Source organism: Peromyscus eremicus, chromosome X (genome assembly GCF_949786415.1).
Source record: "Peromyscus eremicus chromosome X, PerEre_H2_v1, whole genome shotgun sequence".
NCBI classification, from domain to species: domain Eukaryota; kingdom Metazoa; phylum Chordata; class Mammalia; order Rodentia; family Cricetidae; genus Peromyscus; species Peromyscus eremicus.
Genome location: NC_081439.1, coordinates 57,376,372 through 57,388,848, shown reverse-complemented (window position 1 = coordinate 57,388,848; position 12,477 = coordinate 57,376,372). Strand labels below are relative to the sequence as shown.

The 12,477-nt window shown below is 39.7% G+C and overlaps 1 protein-coding gene across 2 annotated transcripts in view; it reads left to right on the top strand.

Annotated features, from left to right (window-relative positions):
* The window catches only part of Phka1 (phosphorylase kinase regulatory subunit alpha 1), a 129,331-nt gene that overhangs the window by 35,530 nt on the left and 81,324 nt on the right, over nucleotides 1–12,477 (top strand). For both annotated transcript variants that reach the window (XM_059250570.1, XM_059250569.1), the window contains exons 9-13: nucleotides 1,472–1,525; nucleotides 3,533–3,655; nucleotides 8,130–8,225; nucleotides 8,917–9,024; nucleotides 11,865–11,943. In XM_059250570.1, the coding sequence (XP_059106553.1) occupies nucleotides 1,472–1,525; nucleotides 3,533–3,655; nucleotides 8,130–8,225; nucleotides 8,917–9,024; nucleotides 11,865–11,943 (460 nt within the window). The remainder of the gene's footprint in view (nucleotides 1–1,471; nucleotides 1,526–3,532; nucleotides 3,656–8,129; nucleotides 8,226–8,916; nucleotides 9,025–11,864; nucleotides 11,944–12,477) is intronic.

Sequence of the window (12,477 nt, the reverse complement as noted above, 5' to 3'; positions counted from 1 at the left end):
ACTTGGTAGCCCAGGTTGGCCTCGAACTCACAGAGATCTGCCTGGCTCTGCCTCCCGAGTGCTGGGATTAAAGGCGTGCGCCACCACTGCCTGGCCAGTTTTGTCATTTTTAATAAACAGTTAAATGTAAAATAAAATTCATAATGATTTTTATCATTAAACATCAAACAAAAAGGATATTTAATTTCATGAGGCCACAGAAACCAACCAGAAAGGATTCCTAATGCACAGAGTAAGAACTATTTGAACAAAAAAGTAATTATCATAGCATTGTCCTATAACTCAAAGAAGAAATGAAGTTATCTACGAGTCTATATAGGTAACAATAAATATAGTTACAAGAGGGAAAGTTATAGTGAAGAATTCTAGGAGATACTAATTAAGGAAATGATTAAGTTTAATATCACCAGTAATAGGACTAGTGCCCCCCCTCAAACAGTATACTGAGAAGGACACATCACCATTGTGATGATCTTCTCAATAATATGTACCTTCAGTCTCATGTAAAAACCAGACAAAACTAATTTGAAAGACAATTTAACAACTAACTGATGAACACTTTCCAAAGTGTGAAGTTGGGTAAAGCAAGGAAAGAATGTGGAACTGTCATAGATTAGGGAAGATGAGGGAGCTGTGACAACTAACTATAACGTGGAATTCTTTTTTGAATGTATATGTGTATATGTGTTCACGTATGTGTATACTGTAGAGGCCAGAAGTTGGTGCCAGTCTCTCCCTCAATAGCTTAATTTTTGAGATAGTCTCTCACTGAACCAGGAACTCACTGATTGAGCTAGCCTGGCCAGTGAGCCCCAAGAACCCTCCTATTCCTGTCTTTCCAGCACTGCGGTTACAGGAACTGCCACTACCTCTAGCTTTTTCAAACCCTGGGTGCTGGAGATCACAGCTTGGGTCCTTATGATTGCACAGGAAACACTTTACCACTGAGCCATCCTGGATCCTGGAATAGACTGAAAAAGGACAATGGTAGAAAGAAAACCCAGTGTCATCTAAACAGGTTTTATAACTCAATTAGTATTAGTATATCGAAATTAGCTTTTTACTTCTGATGTGTGTTCTGTAGTTACATAAGTTAATATAAGGAGATGAGATTTGATAAATGAGACTATGTAGTGTTTGTAAGTTTTGTAAGTCTAAAATAATCTCAAAAAATTTTACACATATTTTAAAAAAAATAAGCTGTGGTCTCTTAGGAGCTGTGTGTACTATGGGAAGGACTGCACAGATTAGTAATTAGCTTGTAGTACACTTGGCATGCTGCTTTGGGGAAGAACTGATAACATACTTTTTGCTTGAAAGGACATTGCTGCTGCTGCTGCTGCTGAGCTGTTTTTGGGTACTGTGTCTGTGTTGGTGAGAGATTGATACATGGAGGTGTTTGAGGATATGTTTCTGCTTATAGAATCATACAGATGTACAAGCTTCAGGGCCTTTTTCTCTGTGTCCCCAGGGTCGCTATGGTTGCTGTCGTTTTCTACGAGATGGATATAAAACTCCTAAAGAGGTAGGTTTCTTTTCACCACAGGGAAATAGGACAGAATTGTCTCTGTTCTTTGTAGCCTCATTCAGAGATAACAGTTAACCTCACTGATAGAATTTTTGCAGATCATTAAAAGGAATAATAGTGACGCTTGCTATATTTGTTCGGTTTTGCTGCCAAGTTCTGACATTGGTGGTAGATAAACTATCAATAAACTGTCAAAGAGTAAATCTAATAAAGGAAATGTAGTCTCGTCTTTTCTTTTAGTTGGTTAGTTTAAGGAAGGAACTACTGATGGATGCTAAAGTCTGTGGACAGAAGTTTTAAAATACAAACAGTCTTTGCATAATCTCCAAATGTGCCCCCCAATATTTAATCAGTACAAAAGGAAAGGCACTTCCCAGCAGTACATCTTTCTGACTGCCTGCCATAGTCCATTTTCTGTTGTCAGTGACACAGTACCACAGACTAAGTTGTAAAATGGCCTCACAGTTCTGTAGGTACAAAATCAAGAGGTCCACATCCGGTGATGTCCTTCTTGCTGACAGAGTCCCAAGGCGTGGTGTAAAGTACCTCATGGCAAGAGACAGGGAACACTATGTGCCTCAGTCTCTTCTGGTCTCTTTCCTTTCAACAAAGCCAGAGATTCAGTCTCTGCCCTAACGGCCTTATTAAATCCTGATCTGTCCTGCAGGCTCCACCTCTATGGACTGAGGTTTAATTACACTTCTACCCTCGAATACCTCACAAAATGCATGAATTTCAGCACATCAAGCCTTGAGAACACCAAACCTAAACTGTAGCAGCCCCTTCCAAGATTTGTAGTTTGTATTTGGTTAGTTATCAACAGAACTTGTTCGTGAAAATTTAAGTTCCTTTTATTCTACTAGTCAAAAGTTCTCCTTGAATAGATATAGATATGCTATATAGATATATAGATATGGCGTTGGGTGAGCTTTTCAAGAACTGTTATGAGTGTTTGCCTAGCATGCTCAAGGTCCTGAGTTCCAATCCCAGCCCCATACACAAGAGAGGCACTACGTTCTTTTAAATTAAGTATAAAACCTTGTGGTCTTCTTCCTCACTTCTGCTTTCTTCCTCAGCCCTGAATTTGACCTTTGCCCTTTCTTGAATTTCTCCCTACTTTGATTTCCACACTACCACACTCTGAAACATAAGTTCCTAAAAGAACAGTCCTGTACTCTTCTCCCAATTCTTACTCCCCATGACTTCTCTAGCATTTCATTGACTCACTTCTACATTTTCTTGACTTTTTCCCTCTGTTGATTTCCACAGTATTCCACTCATGATTCTTGTCTGTCTTTGGCTCACCTCATTCTGAAGACTTACCAGTATTCCATTCTTGTGCAGGTCACTCATTTTATGTAGTACTTTCCCACAAACCCCATCTGTGACTAGTGTTACTTCTCTCAGGTTGATTACAAACCAATCCTACACTGGTAGTTAATATTGTCAACTTGACAGGATCAAGGAGACAAGCCTCTGGGTATGCCTGTGAGGGTATTATTAGGTTAATTGAAGTAGGAAGATCTATCCTAAAAGTGAGTGGCCGTATTGGGTTTGGGGCCTGGGCTGCATAGAAAGAAACAGCTAACTGCATTCCAGCATTTATTGCTCTCTTCTTGACTGTAGAAGCAGTTGTGGTCAGCTGCTTAAGCTTCTGCCACCTTATCTGTCCTTCCATGATGGATTGAACCCTTGAACTGTGAGCCAAAGTAAACTCTTGCTTCATTTAAGTTGATTTTGTCAGATTATCATGGCAACAAGAAAAGTAACACATTTTCATATATCTCCTGTGGTGCCTTATTATCCCAAGACTAGTCGTTGGCAGTTTCTTGATAGAGCACTTGCTAAGAGAGGGAGTATAAATATGTGCTTACTGCCTTCTCTGGTGCCATCTTTGAAACAAATAGTCTGTAGTAAAACTCCTGTTGTAATACCTCGAAACGAAGAATATACATCCAATCTCTGAGTAACAGGACAGACTTTGTCTGTTATATTTTTGTCTAGGATCCCAATCGTCTGTACTATGAACCAGCTGAGCTGAAGCTGTTTGAAAACATTGAGTGCGAATGGCCATTGTTCTGGACATACTTTATTCTTGATGGGGTCTTCAGTGGAAACATAGAACAGGTAATGACCTGGGAGAAGCACTCTCAGCAAGCTGCTTTTGTTGTGTCTTCCTCTTTGAGTTAATGGCTATATCTGTTTTGATTGCCCAAATGGGCGTCTTCCTACTAGGGAAGAGACAAGAGTTGTCTCCTAGAGACTCGTAGCTGATAATAGTGAATTAAGAATTGGGAAACTCTACCTGGGCAGTGGTGGTGCATGCCTTTAATCCCAGCACTCGGGAGGCAGAGACAAGGTGGATCTCTGTGAGTTCGAGGCCAGCCTGGTCTACAGAGTGAGTTCCAGGAAAGGCGCCAAAGATACACAGAGAAACCCTGTCTCGAAAAACCAAAAAAAAATGGGGAAACTCAGATTGTTTTCTTTTTTCTTTAATCCTGACCATCCAAGTGTTGTCATTGACTTCTTCAGTTTCAGTGTCTCTGTAGGTGAGATTTTTTTTCTTTTCATTAAGGAAGATTATCAAGTAAGGATGTTGAAATATTAATTACCTCAGTTTCATCATTACATACTATATACATGAGTTGAAGTTTCACACTGTACCCCACAAATTTATATACTAAAAGTAATTTTTACTGTAGTGGCGCATGTTTGTAATCCCAGAACTCAGAGGCTAGAGCAGGCAGATCATGAGTTTGAGGCCAGTCTAGGTTACAGAACAGGACCATCTCAAATAATATTTTTTAAAAGGTATCCTTAGGTAATAGAGAGGTGGTTCTGTGTTTAACAGCACTTGTTGCTTGTCCAGAGGATGTGGGCTCAATACCCAGCACCCACATGGTCGCTCATAAACATCTGTAACTCCAGTTCCAGAGGATCCAAACCTTCCTTCTAACCCCTATGAGTAGCAGGTACCCAAGTTGTTCATATACATATATGCAGGTGAAATACTCATAATACATTAAATAAAAAATGAATCTTTCAAAAATATACTCCCAAATTTCTTTGAGAGTTGACAATAAATATATACTATAAATTCAAAATTCAGTTAGTTCCACTATAATGAGACAACATCCTTTAAAAAATATCACCATGAAATGCATGTTCAAAAAAATTAAAAACTACAAAAATGGAAAAATGGGGTGAGGAGCACAGTACTAAAAATGTTTGTATGGCTTAGTATAGTGCTGCACACCTTTAATCTGAGAACTGGGGAGAAAGAGGCAGGAGGATTTCTGTGAGTTTGAGGGTAGCCTGCTCTACATAGAGTTCTAGGCCAGCTGAGACTCTATAGTAAGACCCTATCTCAATAATAAGTAAATGCATGTTTGTACATAACAAAATGATAGGAACCTAGCGAAAAAAAACAGTGGTGCAGTTTCCTACATGCTAAATGGTCAAATATGTAAGTACTACAATAGGTCTGATAGGTAAACCTTGAAAAGGGCCTGAAGTTTGCTTGTAGAGGTGTTTGACCTTCTTCTTGCCAATTCACCTGGCTGGTACCTCTGCCTGCTAGCCTGTATGTAAGAGGAAGAAAACAAAAGAGAAATAAGATAAATGATAGAAATTGGAGACTAAAACTACGAAATAGAGAGGAAACATTAAAATGGGCTGAGAGGAATGGGGCAGTTAAAGAGAGAGGAAGGCACACAGTTTGCAACCGGGGCATCTGTCAGGGAGCTGCTAAGTTAGGATGTGCTTAAAGAAAGGTGTTATACAGTTGATGGAACACTACAACAGATGTGAACTGGTGTGGTTCCTTGGCCTTGTTAGGTATGTGCATGTCTGTGCAGTTTCAGACAGCTTAGTTCAACACAGTTAGGTTCTCAGGAAGAAATTGCACATAAGCAAACATGAAATTCATGTTATGCTCTGTAGAGGGCAAAAAGGTCCTTGTACACACAGATAAGCACTGGAGAAGCCAGGAAAAGTTAAACACACAGCGGATCTCTCCAAAGTTGGGAGATATTTGGCTCTTCTCCCAGAATTCAGGGGGAAATACAGTTTACAACCTGATAATCGTTTGCTACCTGTTGAGGCAGGCTCTGCCCAGGTCACCCAGAATATTATGTTTATCCCAGACCCTTTCCCATAACACCCTGAGCATTACCTCTAAGCCATAAATCTCATCCTGTGAGAGATGTCACTTGAACTTTACAACAGCCTAAATGACTTCTGTGTTTTCTTAGGGCCAGGCATTATGTTTATCTGAGTCATTCTCCTTAAACCCATTCTTGAGCATTGTTTCTAAGTCAACAAGAACCCATCTTACAGATGAAGCTGTGTGTACTTTGTAAAGGGCTTCAATGTAGATATGTCTTAGGCTTTGTTATACTCATGGGGCCGAGTTCATTGTTATCTGAATAGTTGTTTCCAACATTGTGCTAAAGTAAAATGGTCTGGGTCAACTCTAGATGTCCGGCCCAGCATCAGTTACCAAAATCCAGCTGATCTGAGTTTCATTCTTATCTCACCCTGATCATTTTCCCCTACATGCTGTAAAGCCTGCAGGTACCCCTCCAGAATACTCAAATTGTACCCTAATCTATTAAACACATTTGAACAAATTTGTGATTTTACCAGTATCCTAATATTATACCATGAAGCAGCTGGAATGAAGCTATTGTGTTAAAGAACTATAAATTATGGGGTTTTTTTTGTTTTTGTTTTGTTTTGTTTTGTTTTTTTTGCTTCTTATGAGCCTAAGGCTTTGTATATGCTAGGCCCACTGAGCTGCATCCTGACTCTTGTCCTTTTTATAGTTTATGAATTACTATGTTTCGTCAAATTGTTAATAACATAAACCTGACCAAATCTAGAGAGGAGAGATGGCAAGGGTAATGGGAAGATGTATATGAGAAAAGTATAATGATAGACATGTACGAAAATGTCATAAAAATCCATTTTATATGTTAACTAAAGGCAGTTAATAAAAATGTAGTTTTAAAAGCCTAGTCAGGGGGCTGAAGAGATTTCTCAGTGGTCAAAAACATTTGCTACTTTTGCAGAAGACCAAAGTTCAGATCTCAGCACCCATATCAGACAGCCCCCAACCACATGTAACTCCAGTTCCAGGGGTTCTAGGCCCTCTTCTGACCTCTGCAGGTACATGCACACTCACACACACACACACACACACACACACACACACACACACACAGAGAGAGAGAGAGAGAGAGAGAGAGAGAGAGAGAGAGAGAGAGAGAGATAGGTGTATATACACATAAATAAAAGTAAAACTAAAAAATAAATAAAAGCCAAGACAAGGGCTAGAGAGATGGCTCAGTGATGAAGAGCACATAATGCTCTTCCAGAAGACCCAAGTTTGGTTCTCTACACCCTGGTCATATGGCTCACAACCACTTATGGGAGTTACAACTCCAACTTCAGGCGATCTGACACATCTGGCTTCCGAGGGTGCCAGCACACATGATCATATGCCCCCACACAGACACATATGCATACATGTAATTTTTAAAATAAAACATTTTTGACAGGCGTAGTGGCACATGCCTTTAATCCCAGCACTTGGGAGGCAGAAGCAGATGATCTCTGTGAGTTTGAGCCCAGCCTGGTTAACATAGTGAGTTCCAGGGCAGCCAGAGCTACATAGTGAGACCCTGTTATGAAAAAAATCATTTTTCAAATATATATTTTAATTGAAATAGAATTGTATCATGTTTCCCCTTCCTGTCCTCCCGCCAGACCCTCCCAGCTTCCTTATCTCAAACCTCACCCCTCACACACTCTCAAGTTGATAGCCTCTTAAAAATAAACGTTAAAAAAGAAAAAGCCAGGTCAAGAAGGTATACTTAAGGTAATACATAGCAGATCACTTAGGCCCTTGGAGGCAGACTGAGTCAGACTAAACTATACTAAACCAGGTATGTGCTTAGTAAACTAAGTGATTTAAACCTAACCCCCATGCTAAAGGACTTCAATTACACATACCTACTAGGATGACAACTAAAATTAAATGCATTAAAGTATATAGAAAGTTGTGTGATATTTGACCTATAACAAACATGTAATAAGTACCTGCCTTAGGGTTTCTACTGCTGTGACAAAACAACATGACCAAAAGGCAACTTGGGGAGAAAAGGGTTTAGTTGACTTACATATCCTGAATCACCTCCATTGAGGGAAGCCAAGGCAGGAACTCAAACAGGGCAGGGGGCAGGAGCTGGTGCAGAGACCATGGAGGCATGCTGCTTACTGGCTTGCTCCATGTGGATTGCCCATGGTTGGCTCCACCCACAATGGGCTGGGCTTTTTCCTATCAATCACTAATTAAGAAAATGCCCTACAAGCTTACCTGAAGTCGGTTCTTATGGAAGCATTTTCTCAATTGAGGTTCCCTCCTCTCAGATGGTTCTAGTTTGTGTCAGATTGACACAGCACCATCCCCCCTTTCCTCTGCCTTTCCCTTGGTTAAATAAGCTCCTTTGAAGAAGTGCTTTCTTTGGCTGTGTCCTTCTGCTATGTTCCCACAGGAAGTCTCTACAATTTTGGTTTTCAACTTTTCTTTTTCCTGCAGGTTCAAGAATATAGAGAGGCCCTTGATGCAGTCCTCATCAAGGGCAAAAATGGAATCCCACTTCTTCCAGAGCTGTACAGTGTGCCTCCTGACAGGGTGAGTGGGATCGTGCGGGGCCATTGACAGGAGAGGAACCACATTTCTGTGATACTGAGTCAGTAGTTATGTGAGTCAAATAGTTTTGTGACTTTGTATCTTGTGATGCTAATATTCTAAAAATTCGGTTTTTGGATTAGGATTTTATTCCTCCTGAAATAAGTTAAAGCAGTCTCAGTTATGGTACTATGGTACAATGAGATATGAATGAAAGCAAATCTCAATTCTGAGAATGATCTACAGATCAGTAGGTGGAACCAGAGTGACATCCTGTGCCAGCTCTGAGGACTTGGTATCCTCTGCAGCCAGTAATCTGGGATTGCTGGAGTAGATCAGGTTTGGAACAATGAAGCAGGCGTTGTCTTTGTTTGCCGTTGTGAAGGAGAATTAGACATGATAGAGATACAGTTTTACCTTCTGGTGGGGATTTGGAGAAGTTCCTAGTGGCATGAGCAGTGTCACCTGAGAATTAATTAGGAATAGGTTTTATCCACCACGACACACTTATTCAGTCTACGTTTTCATAAGGTCCTTGCGTGATTTGGTCACACACTACAGCTTGAGCACTGCCCTATTTAGCTTTTCAATCCATTGCCTAGAAACTCTGAATCATAATCCAGACTGTCTTTTATCATCTAGTATCTTAAGCTTTCTATTATTGCCTCTCATTTGACCTCATCTCTTCATTTAGGTTGATGAAGAGTATCAAAATCCTCACACTGTGGATCGAGTCCCTATGGGAAAATTGCCTCACATGTGGGGTCAGTCTCTATACATTTTAGGAAGCTTGATGGCAGAGGTAAGGGAAGACTTCAAAGGTATCCCGCCTTTTAACTCATTTATTTATTTGCCTTGGCCACCATAATGATCAGATTTGCAGTGAACTCACTAAATTCAAAGGATGTCTTCCTTTTGGACTTTGACTTAATTATAGCTTTGCCTCAGGGTCTTCAACATGGGGATTGTGGCCAGTGCTTGACAAAAATCTCTTGCTCCCTGGCAACCATGTCCACCCACTGCCCACGGTTCCCTATTTTGGCATTGTACTTGGTGCTGTTCAAGAATCAAGCTGTGGATCTTTCACTTTCAAAACTCCCCTCGGTGCCTCCCTGGTAACTGATGAATGCAGTTATGTTTAGTGATTATTGGTGACGGATTAAATGCCAACCTTTCTAAGCAACATAAGTTTTCATTCCTTAACTGAATTAACTGATTACATTGAACACTTTGACTAGTGCTTGATAATAACTGTGTGGTCTTTCTGTTTGATTAATTAAGATTTCTTTTTTTTTCTTTCTTTTTTTTTAACTTCTTGGTAAGGAGTTTTCTAAATGTTCTTTATACCAAATTCTATTAAGATGGCTCTTAATGAGGCACAATTTTGTATCCAGTTTCTTTGGGGGGCAGATATTTTGAGCCTATATAGAATGATATTTCTTCTAAAAAGTTTTCTAGTACTTCCTGAAAAACCTATTTCCCACACTGTAGGGGTTTTTTTGTTTTTTGGTTTTTTTTTTTTTGAGACAGGGTTTCTCTGTGTAGCTTTGTGCCTTTCCTGGAACTCGCTTTGGAGACCAGGCTGGCCTTGAACTCACAGAGATCCGCCTGGCTCTGCCTCCCGAGTGCTGGGATTAAAGGCGTGCACCACCACCGCCCGGCCAGTTTTTTTTTTTTTGTTTTTGTTTTTGTTTTTTTAAAGACAAGGTCTTGCTATGTAGCAGTAGCTGGGCTTGAACTTTCCACATAGACCAAGCTGGCCTTGAACTTGCAGTGATCCTTCTGTGTTTGTTTCCTGAGTTCTGGGATTACAGGTGTGTGCCATCACACCCAGCATGGTTGTTTTGATATGATAGACCCAGGTTCCTGGAAAACCTGGTTTGAACTTAGCTGGCATTTCTGAGTAAGATTTTCCCGTTTACATGGTCCTTTATTTTCTGCAGCTGTAGTCTTGGTTTTGTTTTCTGTGGCCATGGTTGTTGGATAATCTATAATTGACGTGAGCTTGGAGCTAGCACCAATGAGTATAATGCTTTAAAACAATCCTTGCCCAGCAGCCTTCTTAGCCAACAATAAATTAGATTGGACAAAACCAGGAAGGAATCAGTATTATTAAAGAAAAAAGTGGGTGAGTTCATCTTATTTCACAACATATGGAAACTAAGTAAAAAGATTTCTGCTAGTCAAAAAGCACAGCAAACACATGGGCAAATAAGCAAACAATGTTTATTACCAGTTTTTAGTTTTACGTATTCTAAGAATTTCATGCATGAGTGTTGTATTTGTATTATTTTCACCTCTTGCTCCCTTCCACACACACAGCCTGCCTGGTCCATTTAGTGTTGTTTGTGCGTGTATTTATTTAGGACTGACCACTTGGGCTTTGGAAACCTGTCAGGGTCTCATTCCTGGAGAAGATTGATTCTCCCCATCTCAGCAGCCATTGCTTGGCTGTAGCTCTTCGTCTAGGTCTTCTGAGATTTTCCCCATTCATGTTGGTATGTCTACTGATAGTATCATTGTGCTGGTCTTGTATAGGTGACCATATTTTTAAAAATTTCATGGGTGAAGCTTCCCTGTCTATATAGAAAGTACAATACATCACAGCAGATGTTCTGGTTCTCTGGCTCTTAAAATCTTTCCACTCACTCTTGTATTATGTCTCCTGAGCCTTAGGTGTAGGGGTATTACAGATGTGTCGATAGGGGTTGGGTACCTCCAAGCCATTGTTCTCTGTATTTTAACCACTTGTGGGGTTCTTTATTGGTCTCTGCTGCAAAAAGAAGCTTTTTTGACGAGGGGTGAGAGCTATACATACCTGCGAATATAAGGATGGGTATTTAGAATTCAGTTAGAAATTATACTGGTTCAGGAAAGTGGTAGTAATAGGTTGTCCTCTAAGTTTCATGACCTTAACAGCCAAGGGTAATTGGCTAGGTTTCCAGTATCAGGCATGCGTTCCTTCATATTGAGCTAGCCTTAAGTCCAATTAGACATCTATTGTTTGCCTTCATGAGATAAGTAGCATTATGGGACCCTTGGGCTATCTCACCATGCTGGTCATTGTGGTTCATAGGTTTTACAGCTAGTCAGGACTATTGGCTGCTTTTCTCCCTTGGCAGCTAGCATAGCACTTCGGGTCATTTAGAAATCTAATCATCAGGTAGGAAGCTTTCGGGTCAGTTCCAGCTCAGTTCCTTCAAGTTTTGTGTCTTAATATATGGTGTATTCAGCTATTGGGTCTTACCTTCAAGTTCTATGAGGCAACCAAGGGAGATGGCAATAGTTTACATATACATATACATATATATATATACACACATACATACACATGTATATGTATATACATACATATATATGTGTGTATATGTAATATATATGTGCTCTCTCTCTCTCACACACACACACACTATATGTATGTTTAAGTAAACAAAAAATGTTTCCCTGTGGCTTTTTAAACATCCTTAGTATTATTTATCCCTTTGCCATTCTTCTCCCTTTGTATTGACCTCCTTTCCCCTTTCCATTTAACTTCTGAGCCATCTCTCCATAGCCATCTCTCCATAGCCATCTCTCCATAGCCATCTCTCCTAGCTTTATTGTTGAGGCTTTAGTAATTTTGTTTTTGTGTGTTTTCTTCAGGGATTTTTAGCTCCTGGAGAAATTGATCCCCTGAATCGTAGGTTTTCTACTGTGCCAAAGCCAGATGTCGTGGTTCAAGGTATGTATTACTTCCAGCAATAGAAATGTTATATTAAAGGCCTGATTAGGGGAAGAGATTTGGGGGCTTTGTGTTAGGCTTTAAAAGTTCATAATAAATTTGATTCAGTTTTGTTTCAAAATTACTGTTAATAATAAACAAATCAATGAAAGACGATCTCAGAGGATTATAAAATACTATTTGATATACCTTATTTCTGGAAACTCTTTTCTTTAAAATTTCATGACATTTTATTTCCCTGGTTACTGTTACTTTCTTTTAAACCACATTTTTTATGTTTTTCCTGCTAGTATTCCTTTATTCTCATAGCCTCCTATGCATTTATATTTTCCCTGCATTAGGCTTTTAGGCTTCATCCCTCATAATACATTTGCTTCTGACCATTATCTCACTAGGGAGTATGTCTAAAATTTTCCCCCCAAGAATCAACTTAAATGTGAGAGTATCTACATTATGTAAAACACTGAGCTGAATACACTAAACATTATTAATGTTAGAGTGCATGTATGTGGTAGTATGTAACTGAAGTTTTTC